Here is a 20146-nt window from a genome sequence, read left to right as displayed (position 1 = left end):
GGCCTCTCATTACGGTGGCTTCTCTTGTTGCAGAGCACGGGCTCCAGGCATGTGGGCTTCAGTAGTTGTGTCACGTGGACTCAGTAGTTGTGGCTCGTGGGCTCTAGAGCGCTGGGTCAGTGGTTGCGGCGCGCGGGGTTAGTGGCTCCGCGGCTTGTGGGATCTTCCCGGACCAGGGATCGAACCTGTGTCCCCTGCACTGACAGGTGGATTCTTACCCACTGCACCACCAGGGAAGTCCCTAGCCTTCTATCCTGTAAATAAATGGAATTTATTTTAAAAGTTTCCTAAAGTCAAACAAACCAAACAGGGCAGGGAGGTGCTCCAGGCTGCTGCTGTGAGGGGCACTAGGGTGGCCTGTGTGGCACAAACATGATCCTCTCCTCTTTGCACCCACAGGCCGATTCCCACACTTCAACAGCCTGTGCACACCTGTTTGATCGCTTCCCCCCACCCTCAGGTCCTCGAAGATGGCGACGGCTCTGGCGGTATTGCGGGACTGGTGCAGGTCGATGGGCGTGAACGCTCAGCGATCTCTGCTCATCCTGGGAATCCCAGATGACTGCAAAGACCAGGAATTCCAGGAGGCTGTGCAGGCTGCCCTGCGTTCCCTGGGCAGGTACCGAGTGCTGGGCAAGGTCTACAGAAAGGAGCTGGGGTCGAGTGTTGCCCTGGTCGAGTTTGCTGAGTGTTTAAATCGAAGCTTGCTCCCCCGCCAAATACCAGGCAAGGGAGGGCCCTGGACTGTGGTCTGCCTGCCCCAGGCCCCTGATGCTGATTCACAGGATAGACCCAATGTCCCTGCGCAGCCCCAGAGACAAGCAGTGGTTGGCAGGGCAGGTGAGGCAGGAACTGCAGGTCACTCAGGAACTGCAGGGGAGGAGGAAGCTGCAGGGGAGGCGGGAGTCGCAGGTGTGGAGGGAGACAGAGGTGAGGAGGAAGCCTTAGGTGAGGAGGGAGCTGAAGGTGAGGAGGGAGCTGAAGGTGAGGAGGGAGGTGCAGGTGAGGAGGGAGGTGCAGGTGAGGAGGGAGCTGCAGGTGAGGAGGGAGCTGAAGGTGAGGCAGGAGCTGCAGGTGAGGAGGGAGCTGAAGGTGAGGGAGGTGCAGGTGAGGAGGGAGGTGCAGGTGAGGAGGGAGCTGCAGGTGAGGCAGGAGATGCAGGTGAGGAAGGAGCTGCAGGTGACGAGGGAGCTGCAGGTGAGGCAGGAGATTCAGGTGAGGAAGGAGCTGCAGGTGAGGAGGGAGCCTCAGGTGAGGCAGGAGCTACAGGTGGGGAAAGATCTGAGGGTCGAGCAGGAGCTGAAGGTGAAGCAGGAGTGTCAGATGAGGAAGGAGCTGCAGGTGACGACGGAACCTCAGGTGAGGCAGGAGTTGCAGGTGAGGCAGGAGCTGCAGGTGAGGAAGGAGCTGCAGGTGAAGCAGGAGATGAAGGTGAAGCAGGAGCTGAGTCAGATGAGGAAGGAGCTGCAGGTGCGGAAGGAGCTGAGGGTGAAGCAGGAGCTGAGGGTGAAGCAGGAGCTGAAGGTGAAGCAGGAGCTGAGTCAGATGAGGAAGGAGCTGCAGGTTACAGAAATGTTGCAGGCGTGGCAGGACTTCTGAGTATGGCAGGACCCACAGGCCAGGCAATGACTGCGCCTGAGGAAGCAGTTGTGACAGTGGCAGGCGCCATGGGTGAGGCAGGGCCCGGGACCCAGCAGTGGAGGCAGGCCCTGCAGCCCGTGCTACACGGCATGGGCTACCAGGAGCTGGGAACCTTCTCTGGGATGGAAGAGCCGGGCCACGGGGAAGAGTCCTCTGAGAGCTGGCTGGAGCAGGCCAACGACATGCTGCACCTGTGGCGCCACGTGTCTGAGAGGGAGAGGAGGAGGAGGCTGGTGGAGAGCTTGCGCGGCCCCGCGCTGGACCTCCTGCGCGGCCTCCTGGCGGAAGATCCCGAGCTGGCTGCCCAGGACTGCCTGGCCGCGCTGGTGCAGGTGTTTGGGAACAAGGACCCCCGGGGGAGTGCTCGGCTGAAGTTCGTGACCTGTGCCCAGCGGCCCCAGGAGACTCTCTCTGCGTACGTGAGGCGCCTGGAAGGCCTGCTGCAGTCGGCCCTGGAGAAGGGGGCCATCCACCCGGCCATGGCGGACCAGGCGCGTGCCCGGCAGGTGCTGATGCGGGCCCGGCTGAACGACACGCTCCGGGACACGCTGAGGACGATGCGGCTGAGGAGGTGGCCTCCCGGCTTTGCGGGGATGCTGCGGCTCATCCAGAAGACCGAGGCCTGGGAGGCCGGCCCGGCTAGCAGGGAGCACTTCCCAGGGCAGGAAGAGGCCCGTGTGGACGTTGGAGTCCTGGCAGCAGCCGCCCAGGCCGCCGCGGCCCATGAGGCCATCACCGCAGGTACCACTGCACATGGCACCAAGGCCTCCCCGGCCGGTGAAGATGCCACCGCCCAGGCCGCCCGTTCCAAGGAAGGGAGCGCCGAGGACCACCCGGCACGTGAGGAGGCCAGTGCGGCAGTTGCCGGCACTGCCAAGGCTGGCGAGGCGGCCCCTGAAGACCATGGTGCCACCAGGGCAGCCCCTGAAGACCATGGTGCCGCCAGGGCAGCCCCTGGCCCTGGGGAGACCAGCAAGGCGTCCGCGGCCACTCAGGAAGACGGAAGTGCTGCCGCCCCTGCGGGCCTAGGTCAGGCAAGACCCTCAGATGCCCCCAGAGTCCCCATGCCTGGCCGGATGGGCAGTGCTTCCCCGGTGGCCCCAGGAGGTCCTGGCTGGGAGCCAGAGGGCCTCGCCCAGGCAGGAGGCCAGGAGGCCGAGGAGAGCCCCGAGGAGGGGCTCAAGCCCATCCCAAAAGAGCCGGGAAATGAGGACGGGGCTGCAGAGATGAGCCCCCCGGGGTCCACCTCGGGCCAGTAGGCTCAGCAGGCCGTGGGGCCGCCAGGCTTGGAGGCAGGGGGAGGCCAGGCCTGGCAGCCTACTGGCCCCATATTAGGGGCTACTCAAGGTGCCTGGGCCTCCCTCCTGAGAGGGGACCCCTATTCATCATCCCCTGAGGCAGGTTGCTCCCTGTACTGGCAAGCCCAAGTGTGTCCCTCTAGGCCCCAGAGGGACCCAGGTGTCAAGGAACCCCCCAGCCCCCGCTCCCCTCCCCCCAACACATACACCCTAGCCATCGCCCCCCCGCAGAGCCCTGAGGTGTGCCACGTGCCAGCCAAGGCTCTGGTCTCTGTGGGCCAGTGTCCTGAGCTCAACGTGTGCTTTCTGGGCATAGATTCAGGCCCAGCGCTGCCTGTTGTTGTGGAAATGTGCATGTGTTCCCCTCTGAGCAGTTCCCCAAAACCCTGCGCGGCGTGGAGACCCCGAGCCCAGTCCCAGGAGCTGGCGGGAAGGACGGGATGGACGAGGTCACAGCCAGCGCCCAGCCCAGGACCTGGGATCCCACCTGGGACCTTGGGAAGGAAGACCTTGACCGTGGCTGCAGGATGTCTGCGGGAGGCCCCCCAGGGCTTGTGTTCTGCTGGGCCACCCCGTTGTTCCTCGGGACTCCACGTCCCCGGCTCGGTGGCGCGCGCCCTGCTGTGGGACTGTCCTGTGGCCGCCATAGGGCAGGGCCGGGCCCCAGGCATGTGGGCCAGAAATGGAGGGTCTGCCCTGGGGGGAGCGGGCATGGCCGGCGCCCATCTTCCTGGCGAGAGGCCACCCGCGGGGCCCTCAGGAAGGGAGACTGTGGGGAGACGGAGGGCCGCCGGGTGGGGTGTAGCGGAGGCACCTTTTGGAGGACCCTGGGGGGGGGCCGGGACCCGTGGGCTCCGGTGGCCGTTAGAAGTTCCTCTGTGTGTTGTTATGCCCTCTGTTCAATGGTTTCAGTCAATGTTTCTGTTTAATAAATTTCCCTGAACGTTTCCTCTGAGTCTGGCCTCTGCTGTGGGCAATGGAGGGAAAGGGCTGCTGCGGGTGAGGGCGTGGGTCCAGAGTGCGATTCCTGCTCAGCACCCATGGGACACCTCTCCAGGGAGAGGGTAAGGTAGGCACTTTGCAGACCCAGACATCGTGAGGGTTTTTCTTCCAGTTCATAGGTGAACTGTAAAGTTTTAGCGAAAACTGATAATTGCCTACAAAGGCAGTAGAGAAGTTAAAATGTAAATGAAAACCTTGAGTATCTCAGCAGGAAAAAGGGAACATAGGAGCAACAATAGTTGGACAGACACTGCTATGGACTGAATATTTGTAAACCTCTCCCCCTCATTCACCTGTTAAATTCCAACCCCCAAAGGGATGGGATTTGGAGGTGGGGCCCTGGGAAGTGATTAGCCCATGAGGGGGGAGCCCTCATGAATGATTACCTCCCTTATAAAAGAGGCCCCAGACGGCTGCCTCATTCTTTTGTGCCATGTGAGAAGATGGCTAGTTGATACAACTAGACAAGAAATCAGTCCATATGAAGAAGAGCTTTATTACTATTATTTATTACTCAGTTGTACAAAGGAACGAAACTGGGTCATTTGTAGATGCGTGGATGGATCTAGAGACCGTCATACAGAGTGAAGCAAGTCAGAAAGAGAGAAACAAATATCGTGTATTAATGCACATATGTGGAACCTAGATAAATGGTACAGATGAACCGGTTTGCAGGGCAGAAATAGAGACACAGACGTAGAGCACAAACATATGGGCACCAAGGTGAGAAAATGGTGGGGGCGGGCGGGGGGTGTGATGAATTGGGAGATTGGGATTGACAAAGGTACACTAATATGTATAAAATGGGTAACTCATAAGAACCTGCTGTATAAAAAAATACATAAAATAAAATTCAAAAATTAAAACAAACCAAAGAAATAAGAATAGGTTTATGACATTATCAATCACAGTAGAAAACCACCTGTGAAGACAAATGGACGTACTTGCCACAATGGGCTCTGCATCGCCAAGTTTGCTCCCCCAACTCCGCAGCCTTGCAGGGAGGCCTTCCTATTGGTGGAAGGCCAATGGGCGTGTCTTTTGCTTCCGGAGGCGCCAAGCCTTGGGACCTCAGGCCCTCAGTGCGCATGGCTACTGCTGCTTCCGTAGCAAAGCGCCTCCTCACGTGCTCTTCTGATCCAACCACTTTCCCTGTAAAGCGACGTCTAGAACTTTCTCCCTCATCTTCCTGGGGCTTCCGGGAACACCCGGAAACCCACGTGGCGTTCGCACAGAGTGCCTGGGACAGTCGGCTGCACAGTTCCCGGCTGCTCGGCTGAGACGAGCTCTTCAGCCCCTCGTGAGCGGGACTCCGGAGCCATCCACAGAGTCAGAGCAAGTCAGGAGACAGGCGGGGGCTTTGCCGGGGTCTGGACTCCGCAGGTACCGGGGGCCCTGGGAAGGAGTGGAGGTCGGGGGAGGGCTACGGGCTGCTCGGTTGGGAGTGGGGGAGCGGCGGCAGAGGGTAGCGGGCTGAAGGGGGCTGAGGGAAGGGTCCCCCAGTGAGCGGGTCAGAGGGGAGGACCGCTGGCTTCCGGGGTGGCTGGTGGGGGGCGTTCTGGAGTCGGGGTGCAGAGGGTGGGGCTAATGGCTAAGCGTGGGGTGGGGGCCGGAGCGGAGGGCTTCCTGCCGGTCGGGTGGGGCCGGCTTTGGGGGCCAGAGGAGAGGACGACTGGCTGCGGGGGTGGGGAGGACGGCCCGGGCGGGCCCCACCCCCGGGGCCGAGACCGGAGGGGAGGGCTAACGGCTGCTGCGTGTGGCGGGAGGAAGGGGGAGCTACTCCTGGCTGAGGCGGGGGTCGATGGGGAGGACTCCCGGGCGCGGGTGCGGTAGGCGTTAGGGGAGCTCCCGCCGGGGCGGGGCGTGGGGTGGGGGGGGCGGGCGCTCGTGGCAGTTAGGGGGCTCCAGCTCCCGGGTGGGCGGGGGCAAGACGGGTGGGCTGTGCGTCTGGGGTACGAGAAGCGAGAGCCTCCGGCGCTGAGTGTGCTCGGGGGAGGACTCCCCCGTGTGGGGAGGTGAGAGAGGCAGTCTGACCTGTATGCATGGCGGGGCGCCCGGCTTCCAGGGCCCAGAGCGGAGCGCCACCAGCTGGTGGGTGGGGGAGGGTGTATGGAGGGGATGTAGTGCGAGGGGCCGGGGAGGAGCCGCCTGGCCACGGGGCGCGTAAGTGATGCTGAGAGGGGGAGGCGCTGGGGCTGCTGTGATCTGGTGGAGGCTGTTGGCCATGGCAGATGGATTTGTGGGGGTCCAGGGAGGGGCTCTGGCCCACTGCATTAGGCATCGAGAGCTTCAGGTCGCCTCTGTCCGGGTGGCACAGGAATTGCAGAGGTGGGTGGGCAGGGCAAGGCCCTGGCCTCCGCACAGAGTACGCAGATTCTTTACGAGGGTGCTTTGCACATTCACCCGGACACGCCATACCAGAGTTGTAAAAAAGTCTCCATAAATTCAGCAGTATTGCAAGTTTACATGATAGGTTTTCTCATCACGGGGGAATTCTATTTGATGGTACTAATGATAATATATCTTCAAATATTGGGAAACCCATGGATCAAAGAAAAAATCACAGAGGGACTTAGAAAATATTTCAACGTGAATACTAAAAAAGCACAACTTACCAAAATTAGTGGGAGGCAGCAAAAAGCGACAGGAGGAAACTGTATTCCCCTAAATGCTTCTGTTAGAAAAGAGTCAGGACATAAATTCAGTGAGCTAACAGTCCATTTAGAGATGCTAGAAGAAGAGCAAAGGAAACATAAAATGAAGTAATAAGAGAGCTAAGAGAGGAAATCAGTGATAGAAAGCAAATTATGGACACGATGAACAAAGCCATGCGCTTCTTTCAAAAGAGCAAGGAAACCGAGAAAGTCCTAGAACGATGAATCACGGAAAAATAGAAAGAACGCTGATCACCAATATGAGGAATGAAAGAGGGCCAACGTTACGGATCAGATGTACATTAACAAAGAGGATATAGGGGAATATTATGGGATATTATGGAAATGTTTATGCTAACAAATTGGAAGACTTGAAACATTCCTTGGGAAAAAGGCAGCTTCCTAAAGCTGAGGCCAGAAATGTAGAAAAGGTGACGAGCCTTCTATCTGTCTTTTTTTAAAACGTTATTTTATTTTATTTTATTTTATTATTGTTTCTTGAGTCGTACGCAACAAGTGCTCTTTTGTTATTATTTTTAAATTTTATTTTTACTTTTGGCTGCGTTGGGTCTTTGTTGCTGCGCGCGGGCTTTCTCTAGGTGCAGCGAGCGGCGGCTACTCTTCGTTGCGGTGCGCAGGCCTCTCATTACGGTGGCTTCTCTTGTTGCAGAGCACGGGCTCCAGGCATGTGGGCTTCAGTAGTTGTGTCACGTGGACTCAGTAGTTGTGGCTCGTGGGCTCTAGAGCGCTGGGTCAGTGGTTGCGGCGCGCGGGGTTAGTGGCTCCGCGGCTTGTGGGATCTTCCCGGACCAGGGATCGAACCTGTGTCCCCTGCACTGACAGGTGGATTCTTACCCACTGCGCCACCAGGGAAGTCCCTAGCCTTCTATCCTGTAAATAAATGGAATTTATTTTAAAAGTTTCCTAAAGTCAAACAAACCAAACAGGGCAGGGAGGTGCTCCAGGCTGCTGCTGTGAGGGGCACTAGGGTGGCCTGTGTGGCACAAACATGATCCTCTCCTCTTTGCACCCACAGGCCGATTCCCACACTTCAACAGCCTGTGCACACCTGTTTGATCGCTTCCCCCCACCCTCAGGTCCTCGAAGATGGCGACGGCTCTGGCGGTATTGCGGGACTGGTGCAGGTCGATGGGCGTGAACGCTCAGCGATCTCTGCTCATCCTGGGAATCCCAGATGACTGCAAAGACCAGGAATTCCAGGAGGCTGTGCAGGCTGCCCTGCGTTCCCTGGGCAGGTACCGAGTGCTGGGCAAGGTCTACAGAAAGGAGCTGAGGTCGAGTGTTGCCCTGGTCGAGTTTGCTGAGTGTTTAAATCGAAGCTTGCTCCCCCGCCAAATACCAGGCAAGGGAGGGCCCTGGACTGTGGTCTGCCTGCCCCAGGCCCCTGATGCTGATTCACAGGATAGACCCAATGTCCCTGCGCAGCCCCAGAGACAAGCAGTGGTTGGCAGGGCAGGTGAGGCAGGAACTGCAGGTCACTCAGGAACTGCAGGGGAGGAGGAAGCTGCAGGGGAGGCGGGAGTCGCAGGTGTGGAGGGAGACAGAGGTGAGGAGGAAGCCTTAGGTGAGGAGGGAGCTGAAGGTGAGGAGGGAGCTGAAGGTGAGGAGGGAGGTGCAGGTGAGGAGGGAGGTGCAGGTGAGGAGGGAGCTGCAGGTGAGGAGGGAGCTGAAGGTGAGGCGGGAGCTGCAGGTGAGGAGGGAGCTGAAGGTGAGGGAGGTGCAGGTGAGGAGGGAGGTGCAGGTGAGGAGGGAGCTGCAGGTGAGGCAGGAGATGCAGGTGAGGAAGGAGCTGCAGGTGACGAGGGAGCTGCAGGTGAGGCAGGAGATTCAGGTGAGGAAGGAGCTGCAGGTGAGGAGGGAGCCTCAGGTGAGGCAGGAGCTACAGGTGGGGAAAGATCTGAGGGTCGAGCAGGAGCTGAAGGTGAAGCAGGAGTGTCAGATGAGGATGGAGCTGCAGGTGACGACGGAACCTCAGGTGAGGCAGGAGTTGCAGGTGAGGCAGGAGCTGCAGGTGAGGAAGGAGCTGCAGGTGAAGCAGGAGATGAAGGTGAAGCAGGAGCTGAGTCAGATGAGGAAGGAGCTGCAGGTGCGGAAGGAGCTGAGGGTGAAGCAGGAGCTGAGGGTGAAGCAGGAGCTGAAGGTGAAGCAGGAGCTGAGTCAGATGAGGAAGGAGCTGCAGGTTACAGAAATGTTGCAGGCGTGGCAGGACTTCTGAGTATGGCAGGACCCACAGGCCAGGCAATGACTGCGCCTGAGGAAGCAGTTGTGACAGTGGCAGGCGCCATGGGTGAGGCAGGGCCCGGGACCCAGCAGTGGAGGCAGGCCCTGCAGCCCGTGCTACACGGCATGGGCTACCAGGAGCTGGGAACCTTCTCTGGGATGGAAGAGCCGGGCCACGGGGAAGAGTCCTCTGAGAGCTGGCTGGAGCAGGCCAACGACATGCTGCACCTGTGGCGCCACGTGTCTGAGAGGGAGAGGAGGAGGAGGCTGGTGGAGAGCTTGCGCGGCCCCGCGCTGGACCTCCTGCGCGGCCTCCTGGCGGAAGATCCCGAGCTGGCTGCCCAGGACTGCCTGGCCGCGCTGGTGCAGGTGTTTGGGAACAAGGACCCCCGGGGGAGTGCTCGGCTGAAGTTCGTGACCTGTGCCCAGCGGCCCCAGGAGACTCTCTCTGCGTACGTGAGGCGCCTGGAAGGCCTGCTGCAGTCGGCCCTGGAGAAGGGGGCCATCCACCCGGCCATGGCGGACCAGGCGCGCGCCCGGCAGGTGCTGATGCGGGCCCGGCTGCACGACACGCTCCGGGACACGCTGAGGACGATGCGGCTGAGGAGGAGGCCTCCCGGCTTTGCGGGGATGCTGCGGCTCATCCAGAAGACCGAGGCCTGGGAGGCCGGCCCGGCTAGCAGGGAGCACTTCCCAGGGCAGGAAGAGGCCCGTGTGGACGTTGGAGTCCTGGCAGCAGCCGCCCAGGCCGCCGCGGCCCATGAGGCCATCACCGCAGGTACCACTGCACATGGCACCAAGGCCTCCCCGGCCGGTGAAGATGCCACCGCCCAGGCCGCCCGTTCCAAGGAAGGGAGCGCCGAGGACCACCCGGCACGTGAGGAGGCCAGTGCGGCAGTTGCCGGCACTGCCAGGGCTGGCGAGGCGGCCCCTGAAGACCATGGTGCCGCCAGGGCAGCCCCTGAAGACCATGGTGCCGCCAGGGCAGCCCCTGGCCCTGGGGAGACCAGCAAGGCGTCCGCGGCCACTCAGGAAGACGGAAGTGCTGCCGCCCCTGCGGGCCTAGGTCAGGCAAGACCCTCAGATGCCCCCAGAGTCCCCATGCCTGGCCGGATGGGCAGTGCTTCCCCGGTGGCCCCAGGAGGTCCTGGCTGGGAGCCAGAGGGCCTCGCCCAGGCAGGAGGCCAGGAGGCCGAGGAGAGCCCCGAGGAGGGGCTCAAGCCCATCCCAAAAGAGCCGGGAAATGAGGACGGGGCTGCAGAGATGAGCCCCCCGGGGTCCACCTCGGGCCAGTAGGCTCAGCAGGCCGTGGGGCCGCCAGGCTTGGAGGCAGGGGGAGGCCAGGCCTGGCAGCCTACTGGCCCCATATTAGGGGCTACTCAAGGTGCCTGGGCCTCCCTCCTGAGAGAGGACCCCTATTCATCATCCCCTGAGGCAGGTTGCTCCCTGTGCTGGCAAGCCCAAATGTGTCCCTCTAGGCCCCAGAGGGACCCAGGTGTCAAGGAACCCCCCAGCCCCCGCTCCCCTCCCCCCAACACACACACCCTAGCCATCGCCCCCCCGCAGAGCCCTGAGGTGTGCCACGTGCCAGCCAAGGCTCTGGTCTCTGTGGGCCAGTGTCGTGAGCTCAACGTGTGCTTTCTGGGCATAGATTCAGGCCCAGCGCTGCCTGTTGTTGTGGAAATGTGCATGTGTTCCCCTCTGAGCAGTTCCCCCAAACCCTGCGCGGCATGGAGACCCCGAGCCCAGTCCCAGGAGCTGGCAGGAAGGACGGGATGGACGAGGTCACAGCCAGCGCCCAGCCCAGGACCTGGGATCCCACCTGGGACCTTGGGAAGGAAGACCTTGACCGTGGCTGCAGGAGGTCTGCGGGAGGCCCCCCAGGGCTTGTGTTCTGCTGGGCCACCCCGTTGTTCCTCGGGACTCCACGTCCCCGGCTCGGTGGCGCGCGCCCTGCTGTGGGACTGTCCTGTGGCCGCCATAGGGCAGGGCCGGGCCCCAGGCATGTGGGCCAGAAATGGAGGGTCTGCCCTGGGGGGAGCGGGCATGGCCGGCGCCCATCTTCCTGGCGAGAGGCCACCCGCGGGGCCCTCAGGAAGGGAGACTGTGGGGAGACGGAGGGCCGCCGGGTGGGGTGTAGCGGAGGCACCTTTTGGAGGACCCTGGGGGGGGGGCCGGGACCCGTGGGCTCCGGTGGCCGTTAGAAGTTCCTCTGTGTGTTGTTATGCCCTCTGTTCAATGGTTTCAGTCAATGTTTCTCTTTAATAAATTTCCCTGAACGTTTCCTCTGAGTCTGGCCTCTGCTGTGGGCAATGGAGGGAAAGGGCTGCTGCGGGTGAGGGCGTGGGTCCAGAGTGCGATTCCTGCTCAGCACCCATGGGACACCTCTCCAGGGAGAGGGTAAGGTAGGCACTTTGCAGACCCAGACATCGTGAGGGTTTTTCTTCCAGTTCATAGGTGAACTGTAAAGTTTTAGCGAAAACTGATAATTGCCTACAAAGGCAGTAGAGAAGTTAAAATGTAAATGAAAACCTTGAGTATCTCAGCAGGAAAAAGGGAACATAGGAGCAACAATAGTTGGACAGACACTGCTATGGACTGAATATTTGTAAACCTCTCCCCCTCATTCACCTGTTAAATTCTAACCCCCAAAGGGATGGGATTTGGAGGTGGGGCCCTGGGAAGTGATTAGCCCATGAGGGGGGAGCCCTCATGAATGATTACCTCCCTTATAAAAGAGGCCCCAGACGGCTGCCTCATTCTTTTGTGCCATGTGAGAAGGTGGCTAGTTGATACAACTAGACAAGAAATCAGTCCATATGAAGAAGAGCTTTATTACTATTATTTATTACTCAGTTGTACAAAGGAACGAAACTGGGTCATTTGTAGATGCGTGGATGGATCTAGAGACCGTCATACAGAGTGAAGCAAGTCAGAAAGAGAGAAACAAATATCGTGTATTAATGCACATATGTGGAACCTAGATAAATGGTACAGATGAACCGGTTTGCAGGGCAGAAATAGAGACACAGACGTAGAGCACAAACATATGGGCACCAAGGTGAGAAAATGGTGGGGGCGGGCGGGGGGTGTGATGAATTGGGAGATTGGGATTGACAAAGGTACACTAATATGTATAAAATGGGTAACTCATAAGAACCTGCTGTATAAAAAAATACATAAAATAAAATTCAAAAATTAAAACAAACCAAAGAAATAAGAATAGGTTTATGACATTATCAATCACAGTAGAAAACCACCTGTGAAGACAAATGGACGTACTTGCCACAATGGGCTCTGCATCGCCAAGTTTGCTCCCCCAACTCCGCAGCCTTGCAGGGAGGCCTTCCTATTGGTGGAAGGCCAATGGGCGTGTCTTTTGCTTCCGGAGGCGCCAAGCCTTGGGACCTCAGGCCCTCAGTGCGCATGGCTACTGCTGCTTCCGTAGCAAAGCGCCTCCTCACGTGCTCTTCTGATCCAACCACTTTCCCTGTAAAGCGACGTCTAGAACTTTCTCCCTCATCTTCCTGGGGCTTCCGGGAACACCCGGAAACCCACGTGGCGTTCGCACAGAGTGCCTGGGACAGTCGGCTGCACAGTTCCCGGCTGCTCGGCTGAGACGAGCTCTTCAGCCCCTCGTGAGCGGGACTCCGGAGCCATCCACAGAGTCAGAGCAAGTCAGGAGACAGGCGGGGGCTTTGCCGGGGTCTGGACTCCGCAGGTACCGGGGGCCCTGGGAAGGAGTGGAGGTCGGGGGAGGGCTACGGGCTGCTCGGTTGGGAGTGGGGGAGCGGCGGCAGAGGGTAGCGGGCTGAAGGGGGCTGAGGGAAGGGTCCCCCAGTGAGCGGGTCAGAGGGGAGGACCGCTGGCTTCCGGGGTGGCTGGTGGGGGGCGTTCTGGAGTCGGGGTGCAGAGGGTGGGGCTAATGGCTAAGCGTGGGGTGGGGGCCGGAGCGGAGGGCTTCCTGCCGGTCGGGTGGGGCCGGCTTTGGGGGCCAGAGGAGAGGACGACTGGCTGCGGGGGTGGGGAGGACGGCCCGGGCGGGCCCCACCCCCGGGGCCGAGACCGGAGGGGAGGGCTAACGGCTGCTGCGTGTGGCGGGAGGAAGGGGGAGCTACTCCTGGCTGAGGCGGGGGTCGATGGGGAGGACTCCCGGGCGCGGGTGCGGTAGGCGTTAGGGGAGCTCCCGCCGGGGCGGGGCGTGGGGTGGGGGGGGCGGGCGCTCGTGGCAGTTAGGGGGCTCCAGCTCCCGGGTGGGCGGGGGCAAGACGGGTGGGCTGTGCGTCTGGGGTACGAGAAGCGAGAGCCTCCGGCGCTGAGTGTGCTCGGGGGAGGACTCCCCCGTGTGGGGAGGTGAGAGAGGCAGTCTGACCTGTATGCATGGCGGGGCGCCCGGCTTCCAGGGCCCAGAGCGGAGCGCCACCAGCTGGTGGGTGGGGGAGGGTGTATGGAGGGGATGTAGTGCGAGGGGCCGGGGAGGAGCCGCCTGGCCACGGGGCGCGTAAGTGATGCTGAGAGGGGGAGGCGCTGGGGCTGCTGTGATCTGGTGGAGGCTGTTGGCCATGGCAGATGGATTTGTGGGGGTCCAGGGAGGGGCTCTGGCCCACTGCATTAGGCATCGAGAGCTTCAGGTCGCCTCTGTCCGGGTGGCACAGGAATTGCAGAGGTGGGTGGGCAGGGCAAGGCCCTGGCCTCCGCACAGAGTACGCAGATTCTTTACGAGGGTGCTTTGCACATTCACCCGGACACGCCATACCAGAGTTGTAAAAAAGTCTCCATAAATTTAGCAGTATTGCAAGTTTACATGATAGGTTTTCTCATCACGGGGGAATTCTATTTGATGGTACTAATGATAATATATCTTCAAATATTGGGAAACCCATGGATCAAAGAAAAAATCACAGAGGGACTTAGAAAATATTTCAACGTGAATACTAAAAAAGCACAACTTACCAAAATTAGTGGGAGGCAGCAAAAAGCGACAGGAGGAAACTGTATTCCCCTAAATGCTTCTGTTAGAAAAGAGTCAGGACATAAATTCAGTGAGCTAACAGTCCATTTAGAGATGCTAGAAGAAGAGCAAAGGAAACATAAAATGAAGTAATAAGAGAGCTAAGAGAGGAAATCAGTGATAGAAAGCAAATTATGGACACGATGAACAAAGCCATGCGCTTCTTTCAAAAGAGCAAGGAAACCGAGAAAGTCCTAGAACGATGAATCACGGAAAAATAGAAAGAACGCTGATCACCAATATGAGGAATGAAAGAGGGCCAACGTTACGGATCAGATGTACATTAACAAAGAGGATATAGGGGAATATTATGGGATATTATGGAAATGTTTATGCTAACAAATTGGAAGACTTGAAACATTCCTTGGGAAAAAGGCAGCTTCCTAAAGCTGAGGCCAGAAATGTAGAAAAGGTGACGAGCCTTCTATCTGTCTTTTTTTAAAACGTTATTTTATTTTATTTTATTTTATTATTGTTTCTTGAGTCGTACGCAACAAGTGCTCTTTTGTTATTATTTTTAAATTTTATTTTTACTTTTGGCTGCGTTAGGTCTTTGTTGCTGCGCGCGGGCTTTCTCTAGGTGCAGCGAGCGGCGGCTACTCTTCGTTGCGGTGCGCAGGCCTCTCATTACGGTGGCTTCTCTTGTTGCAGAGCACGGGCTCCAGGCATGTGGGCTTCAGTAGTTGTGTCACGTGGACTCAGTAGTTGTGGCTCGTGGGCTCTAGAGCGCTGGGTCAGTGGTTGCGGCGCGCGGGGTTAGTGGCTCCGCGGCTTGTGGGATCTTCCCGGACCAGGGATCGAACCTGTGTCCCCTGCACTGACAGGTGGATTCTTACCCACTGCACCACCAGGGAAGTCCCTAGCCTTCTATCCTGTAAATAAATGGAATTTATTTAAAAAGTTTCCTAAAGTCAAACAAACCAAACAGGGCAGGGAGGTGCTCCAGGCTGCTGCTGTGAGGGGCACTAGGGTGGCCTGTGTGGCACAAACATGATCCTCTCCTCTTTGCACCCACAGGCCGATTCCCACACTTCAACAGCCTGTGCACACCTGTTTGATCGCTTCCCCCCACCCTCAGGTCCTCGAAGATGGCGACGGCTCTGGCGGTATTGCGGGACTGGTGCAGGTCGATGGGCGTGAACGCTCAGCGATCTCTGCTCATCCTGGGAATCCCAGATGACTGCAAAGACCAGGAATTCCAGGAGGCTGTGCAGGCTGCCCTGCGTTCCCTGGGCAGGTACCGAGTGCTGGGCAAGGTCTACAGAAAGGAGCTGGGGTCGAGTGTTGCCCTGGTCGAGTTTGCTGAGTGTTTAAATCGAAGCTTGCTCCCCCGCCAAATACCAGGCAAGGGAGGGCCCTGGACTGTGGTCTGCCTGCCCCAGGCCCCTGATGCTGATTCACAGGATAGACCCAATGTCCCTGCGCAGCCCCAGAGACAAGCAGTGGTTGGCAGGGCAGGTGAGGCAGGAACTGCAGGTCACTCAGGAACTGCAGGGGAGGAGGAAGCTGCAGGGGAGGCGGGAGTCGCAGGTGTGGAGGGAGACAGAGGTGAGGAGGAAGCCTTAGGTGAGGAGGGAGCTGAAGGTGAGGAGGGAGCTGAAGGTGAGGAGGGAGCTGAAGGTGAGGCAGGAGCTGCAGGTGAGGAGGGTGCTGAAGGTGAGGGAGGTGCAGGTGAGGAGGGAGGTGCAGGTGAGGAGGGAGCTGCAGGTGAGGCAGGAGATGCAGGTGAGGAAGGAGCTGCAGGTGACGAGGGAGCTGCAGGTGAGGCAGGAGATTCAGGTGAGGAAGGAGCTGCAGGTGAGGAGGGAGCCTCAGGTGAGGCAGGAGCTACAGGTGGGGAAAGATCTGAGGGTCGAGCAGGAGCTGAAGGTGAAGCAGGAGTGTCAGATGAGGAAGGAGCTGCAGGTGACGACGGAACCTCAGGTGAGGCAGGAGTTGCAGGTGAGGCAGGAGCTGCAGGTGAGGAAGGAGCTGCAGGTGAAGCAGGAGATGAAGGTGAAGCAGGAGCTGAGTCAGATGAGGAAGGAGCTGCAGGTGCGGAAGGAGCTGAGGGTGAAGCAGGAGCTGAGGGTGAAGCAGGAGCTGAAGGTGAAGCAGGAGCTGAGTCAGATGAGGAAGGAGCTGCAGGTTACAGAAATGTTGCAGGCGTGGCAGGACTTCTGAGTATGGCAGGACCCACAGGCCAGGCAATGACTGCGCCTGAGGAAGCAGTTGTGACAGTGGCAGGCGCCATGGGTGAGGCAGGGCCCGGGACCCAGCAGTGGAGGCAGGCCCTGCAGCCCGTGCTACACGGCATGGGCTACCAGGAGCTGGGAACCTTCTCTGGGATGGAAGAGCCGGGCCACGGGGAAGAGTCCTCTGAGAGCTGGCTGGAGCAGGCCAACGACATGCTGCACCTGTGGCGCCACGTGTCTGAGAGGGAGAGGAGGAGGAGGCTGGTGGAGAGCTTGCGCGGCCCCGCGCTGGACCTCCTGCGCGGCCTCCTGGCGGAAGATCCCGAGCTGGCTGCCCAGGACTGCCTGGCCGCGCTGGTGCAGGTGTTTGGGAACAAGGACCCCCGGGGGAGTGCTCGGCTGAAGTTCGTGACCTGTGCCCAGCGGCCCCAGGAGACTCTCTCTGCGTACGTGAGGCGCCTGGAAGGCCTGCTGCAGTCGGCCCTGGAGAAGGGGGCCATCCACCCGGCCATGGCGGACCAGGCGCGTGCCCGGCAGGTGCTGATGCGGGCCCGGCTGAACGACACGCTCCGGGACACGCTGAGGACGATGCGGCTGAGGAGGTGGCCTCCCGGCTTTGCGGGGATGCTGCGGCTCATCCAGAAGACCGAGGCCTGGGAGGCCGGCCCGGCTAGCAGGGAGCACTTCCCAGGGCAGGAAGAGGCCCGTGTGGACGTTGGAGTCCTGGCAGCAGCCGCCCAGGCCGCCGCGGCCCATGAGGCCATCACCGCAGGTACCACTGCACATGGCACCAAGGCCTCCCCGGCCGGTGAAGATGCCACCGCCCAGGCCGCCCGTTCCAAGGAAGGGAGCGCCGAGGACCACCCGGCACGTGAGGAGGCCAGTGCGGCAGTTGCCGGCACTGCCAAGGCTGGCGAGGCGGCCCCTGAAGACCATGGTGCCACCAGGGCAGCCCCTGAAGACCATGGTGCCGCCAGGGCAGCCCCTGGCCCTGGGGAGACCAGCAAGGCGTCCGCGGCCACTCAGGAAGACGGAAGTGCTGCCGCCCCTGCGGGCCTAGGTCAGGCAAGACCCTCAGATGCCCCCAGAGTCCCCATGCCTGGCCGGATGGGCAGTGCTTCCCCGGTGGCCCCAGGAGGTCCTGGCTGGGAGCCAGAGGGCCTCGCCCAGGCAGGAGGCCAGGAGGCCGAGGAGAGCCCCGAGGAGGGGCTCAAGCCCATCCCAAAAGAGCCGGGAAATGAGGACGGGGCTGCAGAGATGAGCCCCCCGGGGTCCACCTCGGGCCAGTAGGCTCAGCAGGCCGTGGGGCCGCCAGGCTTGGAGGCAGGGGGAGGCCAGGCCTGGCAGCCTACTGGCCCCATATTAGGGGCTACTCAAGGTGCCTGGGCCTCCCTCCTGAGAGGGGACCCCTATTCATCATCCCCTGAGGCAGGTTGCTCCCTGTACTGGCAAGCCCAAGTGTGTCCCTCTAGGCCCCAGAGGGACCCAGGTGTCAAGGAACCCCCCAGCCCCCGCTCCCCTCCCCCCAACACATACACCCTAGCCATCGCCCCCCCGCAGAGCCCTGAGGTGTGCCACGTGCCAGCCAAGGCTCTGGTCTCTGTGGGCCAGTGTCCTGAGCTCAACGTGTGCTTTCTGGGCATAGATTCAGGCCCAGCGCTGCCTGTTGTTGTGGAAATGTGCATGTGTTCCCCTCTGAGCAGTTCCCCAAAACCCTGCGCGGCGTGGAGACCCCGAGCCCAGTCCCAGGAGCTGGCGGGAAGGACGGGATGGACGAGGTCACAGCCAGCGCCCAGCCCAGGACCTGGGATCCCACCTGGGACCTTGGGAAGGAAGACCTTGACCGTGGCTGCAGGATGTCTGCGGGAGGCCCCCCAGGGCTTGTGTTCTGCTGGGCCACCCCGTTGTTCCTCGGGACTCCACGTCCCCGGCTCGGTGGCGCGCGCCCTGCTGTGGGACTGTCCTGTGGCCGCCATAGGGCAGGGCCGGGCCCCAGGCATGTGGGCCAGAAATGGAGGGTCTGCCCTGGGGGGAGCGGGCATGGCCGGCGCCCATCTTCCTGGCGAGAGGCCACCCGCGGGGCCCTCAGGAAGGGAGACTGTGGGGAGACGGAGGGCCGCCGGGTGGGGTGTAGCGGAGGCACCTTTTGGAGGACCCTGGGGGGGGGCCGGGACCCGTGGGCTCCGGTGGCCGTTAGAAGTTCCTCTGTGTGTTGTTATGCCCTCTGTTCAATGGTTTCAGTCAATGTTTCTCTTTAATAAATTTCCCTGAACGTTTCCTCTGAGTCTGGCCTCTGCTGTGGGCAATGGAGGGAAAGGGCTGCTGCGGGTGAGGGCGTGGGTCCAGAGTGCGATTCCTGCTCAGCACCCATGGGACACCTCTCCAGGGAGAGGGTAAGGTAGGCACTTTGCAGACCCAGACATCGTGAGGGTTTTTCTTCCAGTTCATAGGTGAACTGTAAAGTTTTAGCGAAAACTGATAATTGCCTACAAAGGCAGTAGAGAAGTTAAAATGTAAATGAAAACCTTGAGTATCTCAGCAGGAAAAAGGGAACATAGGAGCAACAATAGTTGGACAGACACTGCTATGGACTGAATATTTGTAAACCTCTCCCCCTCATTCACCTGTTAAATTCCAACCCCCAAAGGGATGGGATTTGGAGGTGGGGCCCTGGGAAGTGATTAGCCCATGAGGGGGGAGCCCTCATGAATGATTACCTCCCTTATAAAAGAGGCCCCAGACGGCTGCCTCATTCTTTTGTGCCATGTGAGAAGATGGCTAGTTGATACAACTAGACAAGAAATCAGTCCATATGAAGAAGAGCTTTATTACTATTATTTATTACTCAGTTGTACAAAGGAACGAAACTGGGTCATTTGTAGATGCGTGGATGGATCTAGAGACCGTCATACAGAGTGAAGCAAGTCAGAAAGAGAGAAACAAATATCGTGTATTAATGCACATATGTGGAACCTAGATAAATGGTACAGATGAACCGGTTTGCAGGGCAGAAATAGAGACACAGACGTAGAGCACAAACATATGGGCACCAAGGTGAGAAAATGGTGGGGGCGGGCGGGGGGTGTGATGAATTGGGAGATTGGGATTGACAAAGGTACACTAATATGTATAAAATGGGTAACTCATAAGAACCTGCTGTATAAAAAAATACATAAAATAAAATTCAAAAATTAAAACAAACCAAAGAAATAAGAATAGGTTTATGACATTATCAATCACAGTAGAAAACCACCTGTGAAGACAAATGGACGTACTTGCCACAATGGGCTCTGCATCGCCAAGTTTGCTCCCCCAACTCCGCAGCCTTGCAGGGAGGCCTTCCTATTGGTGGAAGGCCAATGGGCGTGTCTTTTGCTTCCGGAGGCGCCAAGCCTTGGGACCTCAGGCCCTCAGTGCGCATGGCTACTGCTGCTTCCGTAGCAAAGCGCCTCCTCACGTGCTCTTCTGATCCAACCACTTTCCCTGTAAAGCGACGTCTAGAACTTTCTCCCTCATCTTCCTGGGGCTTCCGGGAACACCCGGAAACCCACGTGGCGTTCGCACAGAGTGCCTGGGACAGTCGGCTGCACAGTTCCCGGCTGCTCGGCTGAGACGAGCTCTTCAGCCCCTCGTGAGCGGGACTCCGGAGCCATCCACAGAGTCAGAGCAAGTCAGGAGACAGGCGGGGGCTTTGCCGGGGTCTGGACTCCGCAGGTACCGGGGGCCCTGGGAAGGAGTGGAGGTCGGGGGAGGGCTACGGGCTGCTCGGTTGGGAGTGGGGGAGCGGCGGCAGAGGGTAGCGGGCTGAAGGGGGCTGAGGGAAGGGTCCCCCAGTGAGCGGGTCAGAGGGGAGGACCGCTGGCTTCCGGGGTGGCTGGTGGGGGGCGTTCTGGAGTCGGGGTGCAGAGGGTGGGGCTAATGGCTAAGCGTGGGGTGGGGGCCGGAGCGGAGGGCTTCCTGCCGGTCGGGTGGGGCCGGCTTTGGGGGCCAGAGGAGAGGACGACTGGCTGCGGGGGTGGGGAGGACGGCCCGGGCGGGCCCCACCCCCGGGGCCGAGACCGGAGGGGAGGGCTAACGGCTGCTGCGTGTGGCGGGAGGAAGGGGGAGCTACTCCTGGCTGAGGCG

General features: G+C 59.8%; 1 protein-coding gene and 2 pseudogenes across 1 annotated transcript; all 3 read left to right on the top strand.

Moving 5' to 3' along the window:
• The first annotated feature begins 259 nt into the window (after positions 1 to 259).
• LOC149744154 (paraneoplastic antigen Ma6E pseudogene) lies at positions 260 to 3865 on the top strand (annotated as a pseudogene).
• A 2557-nt stretch (positions 3866 to 6422) lies between these two features.
• Positions 6423 to 11120, top strand: LOC149744153 (paraneoplastic antigen Ma6E pseudogene; annotated as a pseudogene).
• Positions 11121 to 14419: 3299 nt separating this feature from the next.
• LOC149744152 (paraneoplastic antigen Ma6F-like) lies at positions 14420 to 18298 on the top strand. The gene has a single exon (XM_089904025.1). The coding sequence runs from the start codon at positions 14936 to 14938 to the stop codon at positions 17309 to 17311; it is 2376 nt and encodes a 791-aa protein (XP_089760151.1). The 5' UTR covers positions 14420 to 14935; the 3' UTR covers positions 17312 to 18298.
• Positions 18299 to 20146: the final 1848 nt, after the last annotated feature.

This window comes from Delphinapterus leucas, chromosome X (genome assembly GCF_059928025.1).
Source record: "Delphinapterus leucas isolate spDelLeu-1000000601 "Yukka" chromosome X, BTC_Dleu_Yukka2, whole genome shotgun sequence".
Classification (NCBI taxonomy): Eukaryota; Metazoa; Chordata; class Mammalia; order Artiodactyla; family Monodontidae; genus Delphinapterus; species Delphinapterus leucas.
This window is presented reverse-complemented; position numbering and strand designations above follow the sequence as displayed.

Bases quoted from the DNA above. Each gene is read 5' to 3' on its own strand.
- LOC149744152 (XM_089904025.1), top strand. From the start codon at position 14,936: ATGGCGACGGCTCTGGCGGTATTGCGGGACTGGTGCAGGTCGATGGGC.